At 40.1% G+C, this 26,346-nt stretch overlaps 1 protein-coding gene across 1 annotated transcript; it reads left to right on the forward strand.

The window, feature by feature from the left end:
* Window positions 1-221: 221 nt before the first annotated feature.
* On the forward strand, window positions 222-25,254 carry MS4A13 (membrane spanning 4-domains A13). The gene is made up of 6 exons (XM_068989354.1): window positions 222-278; window positions 1,428-1,568; window positions 4,879-4,935; window positions 5,894-6,013; window positions 21,429-21,524; window positions 25,195-25,254. The coding sequence occupies exons 1-6, from the start codon at window positions 222-224 to the stop codon at window positions 25,252-25,254; spliced, it is 531 nt and encodes a 176-aa protein (XP_068845455.1).
* Window positions 25,255-26,346: the final 1,092 nt, after the last annotated feature.

Below are 26,346 nucleotides of genomic sequence, written 5' to 3' on the forward strand. Positions count from 1 at the left end.
AAACAGGTGAATGCAAATTCCTTCTAAAAAATCAAGGAGAGAAGAAAGGGATTGCTTCAGAGTTTGGGAAAGTAATTGCAAAACAGTAAGAAAAGAAGTGACCTAAGTGTTTTTTTTTGAGCAAAGCTTGCATTTATGTTTTGTGCTGTTTTGTAGAAGTTTGCTACTAGAGATATCACCAGAGATTAGAGACGTAATCCTCTAGAGGAGATGCTGGTAGTATGGCTGTATGTGCGTGTTGTTCGAAAGTCTCTACAGCAGATTCTCTTGTTTTAGCGGTAAGTAAGACTTTAACTAAATTCAACATCATGTACTGTTTCTATTTAGTAATGGTAAAGAACCTGCCTGTAATGCAGAAGACCAAAATCTCAAGGATTTTGAGATCTAGTAGAGGATTTTCTCCCAGTCAAATCCAAAGAACCTTTGAAAATGATGTTGTTCTTCCAAATCTGACGCAGAGGAAACCTTGAAGTCTGAATCTAAATGCATAAGATTGTTATCCCCCAAAAGTGGGTTTTCTATGCAAAAATTTTTCTCTAAAACACAGCTTTAATATTAACCAGTTGCATTTATGTACTTCATAGATCACTTGCTTTACAAAGAAACAAAGAGCTGAAACTACCAACCGTAAAACATTAAATAGCTTCCTATTAATATTAGGAATATTAGCTTCCTTTAATATTAATCAGTTGCATTATGTGTTTCATAGATGACGTGCTTTGCAAAGAACTGAAACTACCAAACATAAAACATTAAATAGCTTCCTATTAAAGTTTATATGAAAATGAAAGTGAAAATAATGTATCATCTGGAATTTTTAAAGAGTGATTAAAAATGTGATTTAGTATTTGAAATATTAAGTTTACATATAAATTCAGAAATTTACTGGTACGTATTTACTGGGATTATAATTGCCTTTTGACAAACTGAAGTTGAGTAATAATTCTCCCTGACCCTAAACTATCCCCTATCCAACAGGAAGACCTTAGGCAAGAAAGTCTCCCTTGGGTATTCTTTGTATCTCTGTGTTGACTCTACCTCATCTCAGCATGCTCGTGAACAAGATCCATATCGAGTGTGCCGTGACCGAAAAGAAGCACCCTCAGTATTCTCCTGACATGTCATTAGTTGATAGAGAGGATAGCCAGCAGCAGAGTCAGATTGTCAACTTTCTTATGGGAGAATTCACCAGAATTTCTATTGAACAGTCTGATGCTCCAAGTATGGCTCATTTCTGTTGGGTAAACCTCAGTACTTCCTGGTTAGGGCCCTCTTTTTAGACTAACCAATCCAGGAATTTCATGGTCACGTGCACTTCTATTTTACTACCATCTTTTGTAAAAACTTTGAATTTTTTTATGGTTAGCGCTTGTTGGAATTGTTATAAATCACATGGTTTCAGTACTAACAGCGTTCTCTCCCCATAGGCTATCCAGATCATGACTGGCACCTTCTGTGTTTTCATGTGGTATCTTGTATTGATTTTGTATATGGGACAAATTAAAGGCGTCTTTGGGACATACGAACCGATAACTTATAAAACAGGATGTTTTTTATGGGGAATTATTGTGAGTAGAACACATTTTTTTATTAATCATTTAGTAAATAGTATTCATGCCACTAGTAGAACATAGGAAGAGTTTCTGAAATTTTCAGGAGAGTTAAGTAACCAAATTCCACATTGATAATTCAAAGTCAGATGCCTTTTTTTAAACAAATATTTATTGAGCACCTTTAACTTGCCAGCGCTGTTATAAGAGACATTGATACAGGACTGAATGCATGATGACAGCCACAGGCTGGGCTGTCCTTAGATATGGGGACATGTCTATACAGTTGCAGAACTGTAAGCGTAATCTCCATTAGCACGGTTAATTTTCACGTTAAGGTCTTTGCCTTAGGGCCCTCATACGATGAGTCTATACTCACACATTTTTAAAATCTGTCGTCACCTGCACTCTTCTGCGGCTTCTTATAGCCATAAAGAAGTAGGAAGGTCTGGAGAGTGACATCCTGGAAGCCAAGTAAACAAAGAAGAGGGAAAGGCGAGACATATTAATTCTGTTATGTTGTCAGATAAGAGAAGGGCTGAGAATTGACCATTGGAGTTAGCCATATGAAGGCCGATGGTAAGCTTGACAAATAGTTTCAGTGGGAGGTGGGGAAAAGCCTGACTGGAACTGGTGTAGAAAATAATGCAAGGAGAGGAATTAGAGACAGCAAATGCAGACAGTTTGTTTAAGGGTTTTGGTGTGATGTGGTGTAGAGTGATGAGGCTGCTGAGGGAAGCCTGAGTCGGGAGAGGGTTAGCTTTTTGTTTCAGTAAGATGCTCCATGTCCTTTGTTGAGGGGACTGAACCAGAAGAAGCTGATGGGACATGAGACAAGTGATGGAGGAGGGTATTAGAATCATGGGCGTAGACGCAAGCAACGAACGCCTTTTAACACAAACAGGAGCCTGGGTAGCGCTCCTCTAGCAGTGGTTCCCAGCTAGAGGTGATGTTTCCCCTCAGAGGACATTTGGTGGTAACATTTTCAGTTTTCATAGCTAAGGGCTATACATCCAGTGGTCAAATCAAGGATGCTGCTGAACATCCTATAATGCAACGGACAGCCCCCAACAAAGGATTATCCACCTTTAATGCAAATAGTGTCAAGGCAGGTAACAGGAAGGAAGGTAGAGGAACAGAGAAAATGTGCAACTTTCAGGCCATTGGGTATTGGGAGCTTGTGGAACTTCCCTTCTGATGGCCTCAACTGTTCCAGTAAACTAGAAAGCAGGATCCTGCTCTGAGAGTGTGAATGGATTGGTTGGTTGATGTGAGAGAAAAGAATGAGGAAATGGTCACCTAGGAAAAATGCGAGTGTGCATGGATTGTGGAAAAGCAGTGAGACTTTGATGCAGCATTAAAGACTCGAGCTTTTGGAACATGGTTGCGTAGTGAGATGCCTCAAGACAGTTACATGCATCTGTCTCAGGCCATGCTCAGCGGCACGGGTGCAGGCCTGGAAGAAGGAGAACTGTGTTTAATCAAGAGTTTGGCCTGTCCACACAACTGTGACCAAGAAAGGTGCAGAGGAGTTGAGAATGTAAGAAAGCAAGCATTTTAAATAGCTGGCCATAGAATTTAAACTGGTAAAGGAGAGAATATGACAAAGAAGTGAGGGGCTCAGATTATAGATCCGCATGGGGTCAGTGGATTATTAGAATTGTAAAATTATTATGAAAACTGTAAAATTATTATGAAAACTGAGTTGGTGGACAAAGTGAGATAATTAACATGGAGACTTGAGAGGTGTTACTATTCTCAGGCGGCGCTAGTGGTAAAGAATCCGCCTGCCAATGTAAGAGGTGCGAGTTGGATCACTGGGTTGGGAAGATCCCCTGGAGGAGGGCATGGCAACTCACTCCAGTATTCTTGGGTTCTCCTGGAGAATCCCTATGGACAAAGGAGCCTAGCGGGCTGCAGTCCATGGGGTCGCACAGAGCTGGACACGACTGAGTGACTAAGCATGCAGAAAGAAGAGTGACCGAGGTAGGGGGTCGGTAGATGACGTCAGTCAGAGGGGCAGTGGGTGATGGCATCTGGTGACATCTGATTCAAAGCTGGAGGAGAGAGCGAGGTTGGAAGGAAGAAGGGAACCACTTACCCGCGCTTAGAACCGATGGTAGAGGGCAGTAGGAGGTCCGATGCTGCCATTTGCTAGGGCTGTAAAGGAGCAAGACACCTCGAGGAGAGCCTCTGCTTTTGTGTGCTGGCTTACAGGTGTCAAAGCATTGCCGTGGAAAACAATAGGAGAAAAATAGTGACTTTGCGGGTAAAATTCAGATAAATGATTGCTGTCCTTCACTGTTTCTAATCATCATGTTATAAAAATATCATAGTTATCACCTATATTAAGTTATCTAAAATTTCAATTAAATATAGTTTAATTCAAAGTTTCTCATTTAGGTCATAAACTTTGAAAGGCCTTTCTTAAAGCACATAGTTTGGTAATCTAGTTAGCACTAGTTTAAACTTCACAGGGCGTTTTCACTTTGCATTTTGAACCAGTTGTTACCTGCACTTTGCCTCCTTGGAAACCGCAGTTCTGCTACAGAATGCAGTGCTGAGCATGTACACTCAGGTGATCTCCAGTAGCTCGTAAACCTCGAGTGTGGCCTTTCTGTATGTGCGGTGTAGTAGGAGTACTGTTTTCCTACAAATTAGCCTTTACCTTAGATCTTTGTCAAAGCCATTAAAACAGATAAGACAAAAGGAATATTTCAAAGGGATTGTGCAGCCCACTTTCAAACAATATGGCATAGCTTTACACTTCTGGGAAATAGCCAAAGTAGCCTGGTATGAAATAATGGAACTTCTTTTTATAAAATAAAGGCAAAAATAGGAATAACATCTGTTACCTTAATAATGGCTACAGTCTCAATTAAGAGATATATTTTGTACAAACACGAGTTGGAATGTAGATTCATGGACTACTTTTTCATATCTGGATATATACACAGTAACCATAATCAGTAATAGCATCTCAGTCAGAAGTATAGCATTAGAAGTAAGAATTGAGTTTCGGAAGCATGTGCAGATACAAGCAAATTTGGTCCCTGTTTCAGGACTGTCTAAGTCATCTTTGGCATATTCTACATCCCACTGTCTGAGTCATGCACACTGTCCCTTACATGTTTCTATTATTAGCGATCCTACTGTCATCTTCATTACCATAGATGTAAATTTAACCCCTTCTACTGAAACTTCTTTGTATTATTCTACTCTGACTATTCTAAAAATAAGTGACTTAGAAGAGGGAATTGTTTAAAATATATTTTAAGTTGATGAGCATTGTCAATGAGTATTTATAAATATATGTTTTTATATTCAGTTTATCATTTCAGGAATCTCCATAATAAGGGCAACAAGGCATCCGTCTCAGAGCCAGGTAAGTTAAAATGTTTAGTGTGCCCTAGACATCACTTGGCACAAAGCTAAGTAGGTTTTAATGAAAACATAGTGGGCATCTAAGCAATAAAGGAATCTACTCTATCTGTAAAATAAATGAAGGAGTTAAATGAAAACCTAGGAGCATATAATTTAATGTAGACAGACATGCTATATTAGAGTTATGTAAAGGTTTCCAAGTATAGAGGTCTTTTGTTTTTTTGGTTTGGTGTTATACCTTTTTTTTTAACCTTATATGAATTTTACTGTTAGCAAAAAATTTAATAGAACTCAATGAGTTTATAAATAGACATAATACTGTTATAAAACTTCATTTTCCTAACTCTAATTTGAGAACACAATTGTACCTTGTAACAAAATAGAAAATCTGTTCAAAATAAAGATCCATCTATATTATAGGTAGAAAGATATTGGGAAGGAAAATAATCCTAGAATCTCAGAGCTGAAAGATACCTTAGAGATGAATTAGTCTACTCTTGTGATTGTAGAGATAAAAAACCAATATCCAAAGATGTAGATGGATTTCCCTAGAGAGTTAAAACCCTGGATTAAAGTTAATTGAATCCTATTCAGCCTGTTTCTGCAAGCAGTCATTTTCCATCTTTTTTCTCTTTTTGATGTGGAACTCCTTTTGTTCAAATCATATATTATAAGGCTTTCTTCCAAATGAGTCAGAAGATTGTAAAATATAATATTTTTGAGCCCAAATGGAAGATTTATGCTTATTGGTATGAAGATGTTTTGATATTTACTCCAAATTAATCAGCTTTCATATAAACCAGAGAAGGGCTTCACGCTAATGGCAAGCATACCAACACTTCTAAAGCTACCGAAGCTAGATCAAAGTTTTAACTAGATTTCCTTTTCCAGTAATACAAACTATTGAACAATATCATTTATTCTGAGTATAATAAATTTACTCTATATCTTCTTTTTAGCTTACCTGTGCTATGTTTATGAACATCTTATGCATAATTGTCGCAATTATTTCAGTGATTCTAACAATAGTTGAGTTGTCTACTTTTGAGTCTGTGTCATACAGGAACTATGGACAAGCGGTAAGTGACCAATTCTGTGGGAACATCTTACTTTCAAAATTATTCTTTTCGGAGGTTTTAAAACCTTAGAAGGTAAAATAAAGCTTTAATTCATATCCATGAAATTCTTTGATTTAGTAGTAAGCTCACAACTGAAAGTTTTAATTAAAAAATTACTCTTCACATAATTTTTTGTAAATACTAATAGGATGTTTGAATTCCTGACATGCCCAATGAAAATTAAGTAAAAATCTTAAGACTTAAGTGATACACAAACACCCACACACATACACACACGTTAGGATTATTCTCTTAAAGAAAGAAAAGTATAATCCAAGACTTAAAACCGTTCCCAAAATCAGCAAAAGAATTCTGCTATTGATGCATATGGTTGGAATTGTGTAAAGCTACTCATTTCTAGTTTAATGTAGATATTTTCATTTATATCCTGTTTTTTATATCTCACATGAAGTTTACTTTAGGCCCCCTCAAATGCCAAATGTGCATGAATCTGCATTGCTTCCATTTAATTAACTGTCTAATCACATGCTTTGTACTAGAGAAATAACCATATTTCTAAGATAGTAACATCTCCAATAAATGTGAATATCTTTACTGATACTATAATAGATTTATTTCAGTTGTGTTCAGAATCACAGAGTATAGTGCTGCAAAAGACTTTAGTAATATAGCAATTTACTATATTATAGCAATATTCCATTTAAAATGAGAACAGTTTGGAGTGGAGCTCCTCTTTGTTATTTAACAACAGAACAAAACAAATAACAATTTGGAAATTTTAATTTAAGGTAATCTGAGTAGAAGGGTCATTACGGATAAGGGATAAACGTCCTCTGCCCCTATATACCCTCTCTCCATGCCTGCAGTATATCGTAAAGGAAGGATGGGGGAATCAGATGAAAGAATCCACACATGGAATACAAAAGTCTAGAAGACAATAAGATAGGGAGAGGAGACACGGTAATACCTCCAGATAGGTTGTCAGTCATGAATGATGTATTGATTTAAATAAGCATGCATTAGATTTCCCCTGTAAACTATAAGAAAATTTCCATTGGCCCTGGAAATTCAAATCTATCAATCTTCCATTATAACTTCAGGGGCAGAGATGGGGGAGGGATAGAATTAGTAAGTATAGAATTGTTTCAAGTTATTTCAACTTACCCCTCTTACTCATAAGCTTATAATCTTAATTTAAGAAATGGCATAATTGCCAAGACTTTGAGAATCCACCTTCAATACTGGAGACCTGGGTTCAATCCCTGGGTTGGGAAGATTCCCTAGAGAAGGGAACGGCTATCCACTCCAGTATTCTCACCTGGAGAATTCCATGGACTGTATAGTCCATTGGGTTGAAAAGAGTCAGACACTACTGAGTGACTTTCACTCACTAACTCACTCACTACCTTTTGCAAACAGTATTAGAAACCATTGTATACCAAACTTATCTGACATGAACTAAATAGTAATGATCAGTTTCACAATCTCCCAAACATAAAAATTTCAATTTTACTTGCTGTGATTAATTGCACAAAATCAACTTAGATACAGTATCTTTTCCTAGAGGCATTATAAAATTATATACCTACATTTTCTATCTTTTTTTGCCTTTTCATACTGTTCATGGGGTTCTCAAGGCAAGAATACTGAAGTGGTTTGCCATTCCCTTCTCCAGTGGACCACATTCTGTCAGACCTCTCCACCATGACCTGCGCATCCTGGGTGGCCCCACACGGCATGGCTTAGTTTCATTGAGTTAGATAAGGCTGTGGTCCATGTGATCAGACTGGCTAGTTGTCTGTGATTGGGGTTTCAGTCTGTCTGCCCTCTAATCCCTCTCTCAGCCCCTACCATCTTAGTTGGGTTTCTCTTACCTTGGACGCGGGGTATCTCTTCACGGCTGCTCCAGCAAAGCGCAGCCACTGCTCCTTACCTTGGAAGTGGGGTAGCTCCTCTCAGCCGCTGCCCCTGACCTTGGACGTGAAGTAGCTTCTGTAGGCCGCTCCTGCGCCGTCGCAGCCGCTGATCCACAGCAACCAGTTGTGATGGGACTGGTGATGGAAGCAAGTTCCGATGCTGTAAAGAGCATAGGAACCTGGAATGTTAGGTCCACGAATCAAGGCAAATTGGAAGTGGTCAAACAGGAGATGGCAAGAGTGAACATCGACATTCTAGGAATCAGCAAACTAAGATGGACTGGAATGGGTGAACTTAACTCAGATGACCATTATATCTACTACTGTGGGCAGGAATCCCTCAGAAGAAATGGAGTAGCCATCATGGTCAACAAAAGAGTCCAAAATGCAGTACTTGGATGCAATCTCAAAAATGACAGAATGATCTTTGTTTGTTTCCAAGGAAAACCATTCAGTATCATGGTAATCTAAGTCTATGCCCTGACCAGTGACTCTGAAAAAGCTGAAGTTGAACAGTTTTCTGAAGACCTACAAGACCTTTTAGAACTAACACCCAAAAGAGATGTCCTTTTCATTATAGGGGACTGGAATGCAAAAGTAGGAAGTCAGGAAACACCTGGAGTAACAGGCAAATTTGGCCTTGGAGTACAGAGTGAAGCAGGGCAAAGGCTAATAGAGTTTTGCCAAGAGAACACACTGGTCATAGCAAACACCCTCTTCCAATAACACAAGAGAAGACTCTACACTGGACATCACCAGATGGTCAACACCGAAATCAGATTGATTATACTCTTTGCAGCCGAAGATGGAGAAGCTCTATACAGTCAGCAAAAACAAGACTGGGAGCGGACTTTGGCTCAGATCATGAACTCCTTATTGCCAAATTCAGACTGAAATTGAAGAAAGTGGAGTAAACCACTATACCATTCAGGTATGACCTAAATCAAATCCCTTATGACTATACAGTGGAAATAAGAAATAGATTTAAGGGACTAGATCTGATAGATAGAGTGCCTGATGAAGTATGGTTGGAGGTTTGTGACATTGTACAGGAGACAGAAATCAAGACCATTCCCCAGAAAAGGCAATGTGAAAAAGCAAAATGGCTGTCTGAGGAGGCCTTACAAATAGCTGTGAAAAGAAGGGAAGCAAAAAGCAAAGGAGAAAAGGAAAGATATACCCATTTGAATGAAGAGTTCCAAAAAATAGCAAGGAGAGATAAGAAAGTCTTCCTCAGCCATCAATGCAAAGAAATAGAGGAAAGCAATAGAATGGGAAAGATTAGAGATTGCTTCAAGAAAATTAGAGATTCCAAGGGAACATTTCATGCAAAGATGGGCTCAATAAAGGACAGAAATGGTATGGGCTTAACAGAAGCAGAAAAGATTAAGAACACATGGCAAGAATACACAGAAGAACTATACAAAAAAGATCTTCACAACCCAGATAATCACGATGGTGTGATCACTCACACTCACCTGGACTGTGAAGTCAAGTGGGCCGTAGGAAGCATCACTATGAACAAAGGTAGTTGACGTGATAGAATTCCAGTTGAGCTATTTCAAATCCTAAAAGATGGTGCTGTGAAAGTGCTGCACTCAATATGCCAACAAATTTGGAAAACTCAGCAGTGGCCACAGGACGGGAAAAGGTCAGTTTTCATTCAAATTCCAAAGAAAGGCAATGCCAAAGAATGCTCAAACTACCGCACAATTGCACTCATCTCACACGCTAGTAAAGTAATGCTCAAAATTCTCCAAGCCAGGCTTCAGCAATACGTGAACTGTGAACTTTCAGATGTTCAAGCTGGTTTTAGAAAAGGCAGAGGAACCAGAGAACAAATTTCCAACATCCGCTGGATCACTGAAAAAGCAAGAGAGTTCCAGAAAAAACATCTATTTCTGCTTTATTGACTATGCCAGAGCCTTTGACTGTGTGGATCACAATAAACTGTGGAAAATTCTGAAAGAGATGGGAATACCAGACCACCTGACCTGTCTCTGGAGAAATCTGTATGCAGGTCAGGAAGCAACAGTTAGAACTGGACATGGAACAACAGACTGGTTTCAAATAAGAAAAAGAGTATGTCAAGGCTGTATATTGTCACCCTGCTTATTTAACTTATGTGCAGAGTACATTATGAGAAATGCTGGGCTGGAGGAAGCACAAGCTGGAATCAAGATTGCCGGGAGAAATGTCAATAACCTCAGATATGCAGATGACACCACCCTTATGGCAGAAAGTGAAGAGGAACTAAAAAGCCTTTTGATGAAAGTAAAAGAGGAGAGTGAAAAAGTTGGCTTAAAGCTCAACATTCAGAAAATGAAGATCATGGCATCTGGTCCCATCACTCCATGGGAAGTAGATGGGGAAACAGTGGAAACAGTGTCAGACTTTATTTTTTTGGGCTCCAAAATCACTGCAGATGGTGACTGCAGTCATGAAATTAAAAGACGCTTACTCCTTGGAAGAAAAGTTATGGCCAACCTAGAGAGCATATTCAAAAGCAGAGACATTACTTTGCCAACTAAGGTCCATCTAGTCAAGGCTATGGTTTTTCCAGTGGTCATGTACGGATGTGAGAGTTGGACTGTGAAGAAGGCTGAGCGCCGCAGAATTGATGCTTTTGAACTGTGGTGTTGGAGAAGACTCTTAAGAGTCCCTTGGACTGCAAGGAGATCCAACCAGTCCATCCTAAGGGAAATCAGTCCTGGGTGTTCATTGGAAGAACTGATGCTGAAGCTGAAACTCCAATACTTTGGCCACCTGATGGGAAGAGCTGACTCACTGGAAAAGACCCTGATGCTGGGAAAGATTGAGGGCAGGAGGAGAAGGGGACGACAGAGCATGAGATTGTTGGATGGCATCACCGATTCAATGGACATGGGTTTGGGTAGACTCCAGAAGTTGGTGATGGACAGGGAGGCCTGGCGTGCTGCGGTTCATGGAGTTGCAATGAGTCGGACACAACTGAGCGACTGAACTGAACTCACCTGAACTGAACAGTTTCTAAGGCAGCCAATATTTCACAAGATTTTCTAAATGCCAGCTTTTCTAACATAAACTAGTGGCTTGACTAAATTCACAAACTGAACAAGTCATCAGTGTTCTCATGTAGGTTCAGCTGCCCCCGAAAGTTCATGCCTCTGAAAAATACTTCTCATACAATAAATCCAAAGCCAATATACTGCCTTTATTCAGACAGTACCTTTCATACTCACTGTGTGTAACCCCTTGAACAAGTTTAACTTCCCTCTTCCTGGTATAAGTGGAGAAAATCCTATCACATATCTGTTAGTTAACTGCTCTGTCCCCCCCCAAATGCCAAGCCTGTTGTTCTAACATCCTAATGACTTTTCTACTTGAATTTGTTTCTGTTGCCATCAGCTCAAGCTCTGCATACATAAAATAGAAAATATTTGCCTCCTCAAAAATACTGTATTGCGAGACTCCTTTATTTTGATATCCTAGTCTCAAAACCTTGAACTAAACCTCACCCTTAGCTTTACACTGTCTTCCCAGTTACCAACTACTGCGTATCATTTAAATTTTTACTAATTAAGGATCACTTGGTTGAGACAAGAAATACAACCCAAATTGACTTCCAGAAAAAGGGGCACTTACTGACTTAAGCTGAATTTAGAGGCTTAAATCATATCTTGAGAACTCAGTCATGCTTCCTATTGTTTTTCTCAGATACACAACTTTCCACTTTTAGGAGAAGACTTTGTCTGAAATTGAGGAGTGAGGGCAAAATTCCTTTCTACAGTCTTGCCAGGCCGCAAGTGCTTTCCAGCTAAAGCGCCATGACTATCTTTCTGTCGATAAAATTAAATGAGATTCTTTACTTTGCTATTTCAAACCCACTATAGACTTTTCTTTATTTTCTTGTTAATATCATCTTGAATGAACACTTTACTTCTGTTAAACTTGTTTTATAATTTTCTCAAAAAATGTTATGTTCATTCTTGCACTTAGTTTTTTGCTCACATTATCAAACTGTAGGTCATATATAGTTTGGGTTTATTTTTTAATGTCTCCATTTCTTAATTATTTTTGTCCCAATTTATGTTATTAAATTCTGTCTTAAACAAAATAGGTTATAGAGAAACAAGTAAATCAGAGCTGCCTGGACTATTATTGCTTTCCTCCTTCAGTTTTCTTAGTCCTTATTTCAAATGTCCTACTTCTTTATGAAGCCTTCTTAGATGTGAATGACTTTAAGATGAGTCTCCTATCCTCTGTAATTATTGAGCAAGTTTTTAATCCATTTTGACATCTTTAACCTTATCATATATAACCTTATATTATCCTTCTGTATTTTCTACTGGAATATAAACTGAGAAATCAGGAACTTTGTCATTTCATTCTTACCATCTAATGGCTACCACCCAATAATTTCTTGCATATAAAAGGTATTAAATAAACCCAGAAAAAGAGAAGGGGAGAGGTGAAGGAATTGAAAGAGAATTGTGATGTTATTTCATCTAGATCAGTATTTCATTCGTGTCTTTCCACAGCCAGCACGAGCACTGCGTTTACTTTCAGGCTTAGTACCAAATCATTCATCCTCATATGTACTTGGAAGTATCTTTCCAGTAGCAATGAAAGGGATCTGCTGTGTTTATCTCAGAAATCACAATCACCTTATACTTCTAAGTAAAATGTTCTCTTTTTGAATTTACTCATTCTTCTATCTATGGGAAAGACTGAAGGCAGGAGGAGAAGGGGATGTCAGTAGATGAGATGGTTGGATGGCATCACTGACTCGATGGACATGAGTTTGAGCAAGGTCTGGGAGTTGTTGATGGACAGGGAAACCTGGCATGCTGCAGTCCATGGGGTCGCAAAGAGTCAGACACGACTGAGCAGCTGAACTGAACTGAACTGATTCTTCTGTCTGATACTCTGGCAATTTCTATGTGAGATTTTTACACATGTAAATTTAAGTATGTGTAATAATAGCTGTTTTAATGATGAGAATGGCTTGGTGTTCAATAAAATCTCTTGGTACTCTTCTTATCATTGGAGACATGAGCCAAATCTTGTTGACTGATGCGTTTGGATAGTGAGCTATACCAGAGACTGTAGTGAATAGAATGAAAACGAAGAGTTGCAAGAATTGAGACAAGACTGCTGAGTGACGAAGATCAAGAATCAAAGCTGTAGGTAACTAATTGGGGGAATGAAAGCTAGGAAAGAGAAGCAGAAGGCACAGGAGTAGGAATGCCTAGGGAAATCAAATGGTGAAAGAAGCTTATTCATTCTTGTATTTCCCATCTTCTCCTTGACTGCCATATTAGGAGCTCCTGAGAGCACATCTGCACTTACTCAGGGTAATAATGCAGGTAAAGTCACTGCGTCCACTAGGCTTTCCTGTGACTTGAGCAAAGCGCCAGTCTTCTTGTGCTTCCTGTCTGCTGCTTCAGGTTGGCCTGGATTCTTAGCTAAGAGAACTACACAGGACTGAGCACTCTTTTGGTGCTGTGACTTGGCTCAAGACTGGATCTCACGGCCGATCTCTGTCATCCCTACACATTTAAACATAGTTTTCAAGATCTTTTAGGCATCTTAAACTTTAAACTTGAAGGAGAAAAGACGGCAGAAGAGAAGGAACTTGAGCTCACCTCCTCTCAAAAGCACACCAAAATCACAAAATCACTGCTGAACAACTGTGGATAAAAAAAGACTAGTGCCTACTAAAAGAGATACTCTGCATCCAAAGACGTACAGAAGAAACCTCAACTAGACTCTAGGAGGGGCATACTCATGATATAATCAGATCTCATACCTCCAAGGTGAGCGGCCCACAGACTGGAGAATATATCATAAGTTCTCCACAGGAGTCAGAGCTCTAAGCCTCACATCAGGCTAACCAGCCTAGGGGTTGCATCAGGAGGAGGAGCCCTCAGAGTATTTGGCTTTCAAGCCCAGTAGGGCTGCTTACAGGAGCTTCACAGGACTGGGGAAAACATATTCCACTCTTGGGGGGAATATGCAAGGCCTTGCAAGCATCAGGACCCAGGACAAAAGCAATGGACTTCATAGAAGCCTGGGTCAGACCTACCTGCTGGTCTTAGCAGGTCTCCTAGGGAAGCAAGGAGTAGCTGTTCCCTCTGAGGTCATAAAAGCAGGTGGCAGACATCTCGGAGTATTCATCTGTATGAACTCTCCTTGAGGCAGATGTCTTGCTTGGGTCTTTAGCACCAAGACCTGGCCCCACTGAGCAGCCTGTAGGCTCCAGTTCTGCCATACCTCCAGCCAAACAGCTAAGTAGGCTGACACACAACCCCAGGCTTCCTAAAGACATTCTGAGCCCATTGCCCTTGGACACAGTCCTACACAGAGGGCCAAGACTTAGCTCCACCAACCAGTGGGTAGACACCAACTCATCCTGCCAGGGAGGCTGCGTGAGCCTGTAAACCAGCTTACCCCCCCAAAGGGCAGACACCAGAAGCAAGGAAACTGATTCCACAGCCTGGAGAAATGAGTCCACAAACAGATCAGAAACTACTTTGGGACCAGCTGGTCCCTTGCCCTTGGATGATGAGAGAGGGATGTACTTCTGGGTTACATAATCTATCCCCTACAGAGGATCTCCAAGACTGAGAAATGGAACCTACCACATTCATAAAAATAAAAGAAGTTTAAACAAAATGAGACAGCAAAGGAACATGTTCCAGATGAAAAACAAAATCTCAGAAGAACAACTAAGTCAAGTGGAGATGGGCAGTCTACCCAAGAAAGAACTCAAAATAATGATTGTAAAAATGATCCAAGAACTCAGGAAAAGAAAGGATGCACAGAGGGCAAAGTTTTTAACAAAGAGTTAGAAAATACAAAGTGTTGAAGAATACAATAACTGAAATGAAAAATACATTAGAAGAAATCAAAAGCAAAATAAATGAGGCAAAACAATGGATCAGTGAGCTGGAAAACAGAGTAGTAGAAATCAGTGCCATAGAAAAGAAGAAAAAAGAATGAAAAAAAAAATGAGGACAGGTTAACATACGTCTGAGACATCAAATGCACCAACATTTGCATTATAGGGGTCCCATCGAAGAAAGAAAGGGCCTGAGAAAATACTTGAAGATATAAAAGCTGAAAACTTCCCTAAAATGGGAAAGAGAACTGTCACCCAAGACCAGGAAGGGCAGAATCCCAAGGAGGAACATGCCAAGACACATAGTAATCAAACTGACAAAAAGTAATGATAAAGAGAAGATATTAAAAGCAACAAATTATACACAAGGGAATCCCCATAAAGCTATCAACTGAGCAGGACATGATATATTTAAAGTGATAAAAGGGAAAAACCTACAACCAGGAATTCTCTACCCAGCAAGCCTCATGTTAAGATTTGAGGATGGAGATATCAAAAACTTCACTGAAAACCAAAAGTAAAAGAATTCAGCACCACCAAACCGGTTTTAAAACAAATGCTCAAGGAACCTGTCCAGGCAGAAAAGAAAAGTCCACAACTGGAAACAAGAAGATTACAAAATGGGAAAGTTCGTGGTAAAGTCAAACATATAGGAGAGGTAGGAAACAATCCACACACAAATACGATACAAAACCAGTAACTGAAGAGGAAGGAAGTGTCAGTGCAAATGAAGGGTATCTAACATGCGCTGGGAATAAAGAGATCGGCAACTTCAACCACGTGTAATGTAAGTAGATTAAGTGACCCAAGCGAAAGGAATAGACTGGCCGAATGGATAAAAAAACAAGATCCCTATATAAGCTGTCTATCAGAGACCCACTGACCTGGAGACACATGCAGACTGCAAGTGAGAGGATAAAAAGGGGACGCCAGCAAATGGGTATCAAAAGAGAGCTGGAGTAGCCATACTTACATTGGTCAAAATAGACTTTAAAATAAAGACTATTCTAAGAGACAAGGACACTACATAATGGTCAAGGGATCAATCCAAGAGGATACAATTGTAAATATATATGCACCCAGCGTAGGGCACCTCAGTGTATAGGCAAATATAAACAGACACAAAGGAGAAATTGACTGTAACACAATCGTAACAGGGGACTTAACACCCTACTGTCATCAGGGGACAGATCCTCTAGACAGAAACCCAATAAGGAAACACAGGCTTTAAAATGATGCGTTAGGCCAGATGGACCTAACTGGCATTTATACAGTATTCCATCCAGAAGCAGGAGAATACACATTCTTGTCAAGTGCATATGGAATATTCTTCAGGAGAGATTACTTGCTGGGACAAAAAGCAAGCCTCGGTAAATTTAAGAAAAGTCAAATCATATCCATCAACCATCTATTCCAGCTATGAGGTTAGAAATAAGCTACAAGAAGAAACAGAACCAGACATGGAACAACGGACCAGTTAAAGTTTGGAAAGGAGTATGACAAGGCCGTGCATTGCCACCCTGCTTACCTAACGTACATGAAGAGCATATCGTGTGAAATGCAGGCGGAATGAATCCCAAGCTGGAATCAGGATTGCTGGGAGAAATATCAACAACCTCAGATATGCAGATGTCACCACTCTGATGGCAGAAAGTGGAGAGAAGCTAAAGAGCCTCCTGACGGAGGTGAAAGAGGAGGGTGACGAAGCTGGCTCAAAACTCAGCATTCAAAACACTAAGACTGTGACGTCCAGTCCCAACACTTCATGGCAAATAGAAGGGGGAAAAGTGGAAGCAGTGACAGACTTGATTTTCTGGGCTCCAAAATCACTGCAGATGGTGACTGCAGCCATGAAATTAAAAGACGCTTGCTCTTGGAAGGAAAGTTATGACAAATCTAGGCAGTATATTAAAAAGCAGAGACATCACTTTGCTGACAAAGATCTGTACAGTTAAAGCTCTGGGTTTTCCGGCAGTCAGGTACAGATGTGAGAGTTGGACCATAAAGAACTTGAGAGTCTGTTGGACTGCACGGCAATCCAACCAGTCAATGCTAAAAGAAATCATCCCTGAATATTCATTGGAAGGACTGATGCTCAAGGTGAAGATCCAATACTTTGGCCACCTGATGCAGAGAGTCAGCTCTTTGGGAAGGGACCTTGTAGCTGGGAAAGATCGAAGGCACAAGGAAAGGGGATGCCAGAGGATGAGATGGTTAGATAGCATCATAGAACTCAGTGGACGTAAATTTGAGCAAACTCTGGGAGAGAGTGAAGGACAGGGGAGCGTGGCATGCTGCAGTCCACGGGGTCACAAAGAGTCAGACACGACTTAGACACTGAACAACAACAAGAAAAATACTGCAAAAAACACAGACGTGGCAGCTGAACAATACTCTGTTGAGCAACCGACAGATCACGGAGGAGATAAAAATGCCTGAGAGACAAATGAAAGCAGAACCAGGATAATCCAGAGACTTACGGGACAAGGCAAAAGCAGTCAAAGAGGGAAGCTTATCGTGGTACAGGGTTGCCTCAGGAAGTGAGAAAAGTCTCAGACAACTAACCTTATGCCTAAAGCAACTAGAGAAAGAAGAACAAATAAAAACCAAAGGTAGTAGAAGGGAGGGAATCATAAACATCAGAGCAGAAATAAGTGAAGCAGAGACTAAGAAAGCAGTAGAAAAGGTCCATGAAATGCAAAGCTAGTTCTTTGAAAATGTGAGCAAAATAATTGATAAAACTTTAGTCAGACACAGCAACAAAACGGGAGAGGGCCCAAATCGATAAAATTAGAAAAAAAGGGAAGTTACAGCTGACACCACAGACATACAGAGGCCCATGGGTTGCCAGTTACTACAAGCAGCTATATGCCAATAAAATGGACAACCAAGAAGAAATGGACAGATTCTTAGAAAGGCACAATCCGCCAAGACTGAAAGAGAAATAGAAAATATGAACGGACCAGTTAAAAGAACTGAAATTGATTCTGTGATTTAAAAACTTCCAATAAACAAGTCCAAGACCAGACGACTTCACAGGTGACTTCTAACATTTAGAGAAGAGTTAACATCTAGTCCTCTGAAGCTATTACAGAAATTGCAGGGGAACGAACACTTTCAGACTCATTCTACGAGGCCTCATCACCCTGACACCAGAACCAGGCAAAGATACCACAGAGAAGAAAATTACAGGCCAGCATGACTGATGAAAATGGATGCAAAGACCCTCAACACACTACTAGCAAACCAAGTCCAATGATGCATTGAGCAGATCACACGCCACGATCAAGCGGGATTTGTCCCGGGGATGCAAGGATTTCTGAATATCTGCAAATCAATCAGTGTGAGGCAGTCCATTTAAAAATTGAAGAGTAAAAATTGTATGTCCATCTCAAAGATGCAAATGAACTTCTTTAAAAAACAGAAATAGACTTACAGACATCAAAAACAAACAGAGTACCAGAGTACAAAGGGAGGAGTGCAGGGTAAATGAGGAGTTTGGGGTTGGCACATATTCACTGCTATATATAAAGTAGGTGACCCACAGGGAATTGCGTATATATATGGACACCACTGTGTACACTGTATATGGACACCACTGTGTCCACTGTGTATCTATATGGACACCACTGTGTCCACTGTGTATCTATATGGACACCACTGTGTCCACTGTGTATCTATATGGACACCACTGTGTCCACTGTGTATCTATATGGACACCACTGTGTCCACTGTGTATCTATATGGACACCACTGTGTCCACTGTGTATCTATATGGACACCACTGTGTCCACTGTGTATCTATATGGACACCACTGTGTCCACTGTGTATCTATATGGACACCACTGTGTCCACTGTGTATCTATATGGACACCACTGTGTCCACTGTGTATCTATATGGACACCACTGTGTCCACTGTGTATCTATATGGACACCACTGTGTCCACTGTGTATCTATATGGACACCACTGTGTCCACTGTGTATCTATATGGACACCACTGTGTCCACTGTGTATCTATATGGACACCACTGTGTCCACTGTGTATCTATATGGACACCACTGTGTCCACTGTGTACACTGTGTATATATATGGACACCACTGTGTACACTGTGTACACTGTGTATATATATGGACACCACTGTGTACACTGTGTACACTGTGTATATATATGGACACCACTGTGTACACTGTGTATCTATATGGACACCACTGTGTACACTGTGTATCTATATGGACACCACTGTGTACACTGTGTATATATGTGGACACCACTGTGTACACTGTGTATCTATATGGACACCACTGTGTACACTGTGTATCTATATGGACACCACTGTATATATATATATGTACACCACTGTGTACACTGTGTATATATATGGACACCACTGTGTACACTGTGTACACTGTGTATATATATGGACACCACTGTGTACACTGTGTACACTGTGTATATATATGGACACCACTGTGTACACTGTGTATATATATGGACACCACTGTGTACACTGTGTACACTGTGTATCTATATGGACACCACTGTGTACACTGTGTATCTATATGGACACCACTGTGTACACTGTGTACACTGTGTATATATATGGACACCACTGTGTACACTGTGTACACTGTGTATATATATGGACACCACTGTGTACACTGTGTATATATGTGGACACCACTGTGTACACTGTGTATCTATATGGACACCACTGTGTACACTGTGTATATATGTGGACACCACTGTGTACACTGTGTATCTATGTGGACACCACTGTGTACACTGTGTATCTATATGGACACCACTGTGTACACTGTGTATCTATATGGACACCACTGTGTACACTGTGTATCTATATGGACACCACTGTGTACACTGTGTATCTATATGGACACCACTGTATATATATATATGTACACCACTGTGTACACTGTGTATATATATGGACACCACTGTGTACACTGTGTACACTGTGTATATATATGGACACCACTGTGTACACTGTGTACACTGTGTATATATATGGACACCACTGTGTACACTGTGTACACTGTGTATATATATGGACACCACTGTGTACACTGTGTATATATATGGACACCACTGTGTACACTGTGTATATATATGGACACCACTGTGTACACTGTGTATATATGTGGACACCACTGTGTACACTGTGTATCTATATGGACACCACTGTGTACACTGTGTATATATATGGACACCACTGTGTACACTGTGTATCTATATGGACACCACTGTGTACACTGTGTATATATATGGACACCACTGTGTACACTGTGTATATATATGGACACCACTGTATATATATATATGTACACCACTGTGTACACTGTGTATATATATGGACACCACTGTGTACACTGTGTACACTGTGTATATATATGGACACCACTGTGTACACTGTGTATATATATGGACACCACTGTGTACACTGTGTATATATGTGGACACCACTGTGTACACTGTGTATCTATATGGACACCACTGTGTACACTGTGTATCTATATGGACACCACTGTGTACACTGTGTATCTATATGGACACCACTGTGTACACTGTGTATCTATATGGACACCACTGTGTACACTGTGTATCTATATGGACACCACTGTGTACACTGTGTATCTATATGGACACCACTGTGTACACTGTGTATCTATATGGACACCACTGTGTACACTGTGTATCTATATGGACACCACTGTGTACACTGTGTATCTATATGGATACCACTGTGTACACTGTGTATCTATATGGACACCACTGTGTACACTGTGTATATATATGGACACCACTGTGTACACTGTGTATATATATATGGACACCACTGTGTACACTGTGTATATATATGGACACCACTGTGTACACTGTGTATATATATGGACACCACTGTGTACACTGTGTATATATATATGGACACCACTGTGTACACTGTGTATCTATATGGACACCACTGTGTACACTGTGTATCTATATGGACACCACTGTGTACACTGTGTATATATATATGGACACCACTGTGTACACTATGTGTATGTATATGGACACCACTGTGTACACTATGTGTATGTATATGGACACCACTGTGTACACTGTGTATGTATATATATAGACACCACTGTGTACACTGTGTGTATATATATGGACACCACTGTGTACACTGTATATATATATGGACACCACTGTATACACTGTACACCACTGTATATATATATATGTACACCACTGTGTACACTGTGTATATATATATATGTACACCACTTCCCAGGTGGTGCTGGTGCTAAAGAATCTGCCCGCCAGTGCAGGAGATCAGGAAGATCTCCTCGAGCAGGAAGTGGCAGCCAGCTCCAGTATACTTGCCTGGAAAATTCCACGGAGAGAGGAGCCTGGCAGGCTATAGTCCATGGAGCTGCATAGAGTCGGACACCACTGAGCACACACGTGTACATATATGTGTGTATAATTGAATCACTGCTGTACACCTGAAACTACCACTACACTGTGAATTAACTATACTTCAATCAAAATTTTTCTAAGTGTTTAAAAAGATAAGAATGCAAAATGTATCCCTATTTTCTGATTTCAGAAACTTGGGAGAGAAATTTCACGTGTCTTACTGAGCTTCTACTCACTGGAAGTGTCTGTCGCATTCACATACACAATCTTCAGCTGCGTTGGTCTGGTAAGTGTTTCATTTAACTTGCTGGCAAAACTAGAGATGTAATTTCTAGTAAGTACACTTTATGAGGAGATAAAGTGTTCTGATATAATGTTTGGTACTAATAAAATATAATATTTCACTTTCTATTTTTTCTGTTTATAAAATTAGAAAAACAATACATGAAACAATATTAAAACAAAAATAAACAAGATCAAACCAGCCAATCCTAAAGGAAATCAGTTCTGAATACTCATTGGAGGGACCGATGCTGAGTCTGAAGCTCCAATACTCTGGCCACCTGATGCAAAGAGCTGACTCATTGGAAAAGACCCTGATGCTAGGAAAGATCGATGGCAGGAAGAGAAGGGGGTAACAGAGGAGGAGCTGGTTGGAGGGCATTGCTGACTCATGGACATGAGCTTGAGCAGCGGTGGTGAAGGACAGGGGAGTCTGGCATGCTGCAGTCCATCGCATCACACAGAGTCAGACACAACTCAGCACCTCAGCAACACAACAGAGGAGCGTTTGCTTTAAACCTTAGAAAACCCTGGGCAAGAGCAGTGGGTGTCTGTGACAGTCCAACTTGCGGCGGCTCCAGTTCCTTCCAACTTGTCCCCTCAGCTCCAAGTTCCACTTTGAAGAAATTTACCTGGGTGAGACAGACTGCGAGGACCAGCAGTCTCACTGCTGCAGAGGGCTGCTTTTACTTGGAGTAGAGCAAAGAAATTTTTATGACTAAGGGTATTATTAAAACAATGGTGACTTCAGTTGCAAACTATCTGGAAAAGCCAGTCTGACACCTGGCCTAACTGAGATTACAACACCATTGGGGCAAGAGATTGACAGCCAGCCAGGCCTGAAGATGCACACTTCAGTTCAGTCGCTCACTCCGACTCTCTGTGACCCCATGGACTGCAGCACGCCAGGCCTCCCTGTCCATCACCAACTCCCAGAGTTCACTCAAACTCATGCCCATTGAGTCAGTGGTGCCATCCAACCATCTCATCCTCTGTTGTCCCCTTGTCTTCCCACCGTCAATCTTTCCTAGCATCAGGATCTTTTCAAATGAGTCAGCTCTTTGCATCAGGTGGCCAAAGTATTGAAGTTTGAGCTTCAGCATCAGTGCTTCCAATGAATACTCAGGACTGACAATCTTTTCTGAAATGAAAAACCCAAGGGCATATCTGAGTCAGCAGAAGACAAAATCTGCAAATGTGGTAGAACAGTATAGATCATCCAGTCTGAAGAAGTGAAAAAAAAGAAAAATAAACAGCCTCAGAGGTTTGTGGGGGACCCCATCTACTGCACTCATATACGCATAATAAGGATACCAGAAAGGAGGAAATGGGGAAAAATGGAAAAATAATGGCCCCAAATTTCCCATATTTGAGGAAAAATATTATTCTGTCCATCTAAGACACAGGTTCAGTTGGGCTGGGAAGATCCCCTGGAGAAGGAAATGGCAATCCATTACAATATTCTTGCCTGGAGAACCCCATGGACAGAGAAGCCTGGCGGGCTATAGTTCATAGGATTACAGAGTCAGACACAACTGAAGCAACTTAGCATGCATCCATCTAAGAGGCTCAGTAATCTCAGAATAAACACAGAGATGCACTCCTAGATTATTCAGAAATAAACTAATAAGAGAAAGTCTTGAAAGCAGCAAGAAAAAGTGACTTCATGCGCAGGGTAAGTGTAATCCATAGTAAGATTAACCGCTGACTCATCAGAAACAATGGAGGCCTTAAAGTAGTAAGAAAGCATATTACAGTGCTGAAAGGAAAAAACGGCCAAGCGTGAATTCTAGATCCTTTAAAACTGTCCTTCACAAGCGACTGTGAAATGAAGACATACAGATGAGCAATGGCTGAGAATGCGTGGCCAGCAGGACTCCCTTACAAGAAACAGCAAAGGAAGCTCTTCAGACTGAAAGGAAATAGTACCAGGTGGGACTCAAATACACACGAAGAAAGAGCACCAAGAAAGGTGATCGTGCAGATAACTATTTTAAAAATAGTCTAAATACGTCATTTGTTCTTTCTTAACTAACTTAAAAGGCAATCGCATAAACCACATTGAGCTCACCCCATTAATCCAAGGTCATCTCCTTATTTTAAGTTCGTGTTTATCACCAACTTTAATTCCATTTGCCCCAGCTACTCACGTAATAGCATGGAAGCAGCCGTGGACGGTGTTTGCATGAATAGGTGCGGCTTTGTGTCAGTCAGACTTTATAAAACAGGCAATGGAGCAGATTTGGTTCGTGTGCTGCAGTCTGCCAACTATTAGTCTGTAAATATATATTTTTTCTTTTTTTATATGAAATTTTAAAAGAGGTAAGATTATAAAAGCAAGAATTATAACACTATATCATTGGTTACACAACATACGCTCATGTCTGACACTTTGCGGCCCCATGGACTGTAGCCCTCCAGGCTTGTCTATCCATGGGATTTTCCAGGCAAGAATATTGAAGTGGGTTGTCATTTCCTTCTCCATGTCACATATGTAGATGTAATACATGTGGCAATAATAGCACAAAGGAAGGGGAAGGAATGTAGCCACACTAGAACAAAGGATTTGTATTTTACTGGAGTTAAATTAGCATTCATCTGAAGCAGGCTGTGATAAGGTAAAATGCGTACTGTAACCCCTGACCAATGACTGAGAAAATTCCCCAAATCATAGTAAAATAAAATGAACAAGTGAAGGAGGGCTATAAACACGGGACGCACACGGAGAACACACAGCAAGCGGCCAGGCGTAAACCCAACCGTCCCAATAGTAACATTAGAACAGAGCTGCAATGAGGTGTTGATTACCTAACAGAATGACTATTCAGAGTACAGTTTTAAGTGATGGTAATGACTGTGTATAAAAGAAATTTCTCACTCCTAGTTGGAGTATAAATTACTGCAACAACTTTGAAAATCTTTGGAGCATTATTTACTGAAGATTAAGATATGCATACCCTATCAGTAACTTATTATGTACTCAACAGAAATGTGGGTACACATGTAGCAAGATAAACTTCTAGGGAAAAAAATAAACATATATATGTCAGTACTATTCATAATGGTCCTGAAGTGGAAATGCATTCAGTGAGTGGTGAATATATTGAGAATAAAATTCTTCATGGTGATTAGCATGAGGAATAACTACACTTAGCAACACAGATCACTCTCACCTAATAATCTTGACTATTGAGAGGTAGATTCAAAAGAATGCATACTTTCTATTCTACTCACAGAATATTTGAAATCGGACAAAACTAAATCTAAACTATAATGTTTAGAGGGAGGGCTGGAAGCTATTGGGAAAATTAGAAAGAAAAGAAAGCATGGATTACCTGTAAGTGAAAGGGGCATGACTTTCAGAGCAAAGGAGCAGGCAGTAATTGGGAATGTCAGGACAGGGTGACTTCTGGAGTGCTGGCATTTGTTGATGTTGCAGAAGACCATGAATATTTTATTTTAAAAGTCTGGGAGTATACCAAAAGTCCTATGCGATTCAGTAGCAATTAAGAGAGTGGGTTGAGATAGAGATGCAACCAAAAGAGGGCAAATGGCACCTTCACATTTTGTTCTATAAACATCACTATTGCTTGTATTTTTAAAGACTAAGTATTTACTATATGTATGATTTTAGGAATCATAATGTGATTTTTAAGATGTTAATTTTTTTTCAGTGTCGCAAAAAAGAAGATGCTCCTACAGCTGACACAGAGGAAGTTGAGGATGCTTTTTAGAAACCTTAGGAATGTGAGAATTTTCCTGGTGCTCTTACCTGATGTGGGCCCTAATGATATAACTGTGTAACAAAGCTGCTACAAAGTCCACAGATTTTGTGCAAAAGAAAATATGAAACAAGGTGAATTTTCCTTTTCAGTATTCAAGAAAATTCTTTGCACATATTTTTGTAGGCTCCAGCTGGAAAGCTTTTTCCCCAATTAAATATAATATTATCACAAGGAAAAATGTATTCTCTAGGTATGCTGAACAGCTGTCAGCTCTTCCTAATGGAGCTTTGGTAAGAGCCCATTTAGACGTCTGCGATGGTCTCCAGAGTGCAGGCTACACAGACTTGGACCATGGTGTTGTATAACTCTCACGGAAATCTCAAATAGCTTAAGATTCTGATTCTATGAGTAAAGGGTACATTTCAGTCTGAGTTCTTCTATCTGAGCTAGCTACCTGAACAAAGTGCAAATCAAAAGGCATCCAATTCAGCCCCTTCATGGACTGCTCCTCTCCTCATTAAAATTCCTTTCTGCCCTGAAAGTGTCTGCTCTCTTTCTTCCCTTTTGTTCCCCCTTGCTTCTTATTCTTTTCATTGCTTGGATCACCTGTTCAGTTGCTCTTCAAAGCAACAGGCTGCTCTTCCATACTGAGAAATACTTCCCAAGGATTTGTTGTGACTTCAGTCGCCCTTCCTTCAAATGTGGGAAAGGGCTTCAGAAAGCCTTGCTCAGCAGTACTGATCATGCCAGTGAGTATGTGCAGCTCTCTTTTAAGTGCTGCTGCTGGTGTTTATCTGTTTGCTTTCTACCCTGTCTCTCAAGCTTCATCGATTGTCATCTAATGATACAAAAGAAGACTTCGTTGCTCTGAGAATGTTAGTGTTTATCTTACACACTGAGTGATCATAATGTACCAACAAGTCTATTAAACTTTGTAGTGTCAAAAATTAATGAGGTGCCTCATCACAAAGAGTTTTTAAGGAAGGAAACAGACGGTTAAAAACTCAGTACTGTAGTGTGACACATTATTAACATAAATATGAGAGAAACATAAGAAAAAAGATGATTCTTTTATTGGGAAATAGGAAGGAATAAAGCTGA

Source organism: Capricornis sumatraensis, chromosome 16, assembly GCF_032405125.1.
Source record: "Capricornis sumatraensis isolate serow.1 chromosome 16, serow.2, whole genome shotgun sequence".
Classification (NCBI taxonomy): Eukaryota; Metazoa; Chordata; class Mammalia; order Artiodactyla; family Bovidae; genus Capricornis; species Capricornis sumatraensis.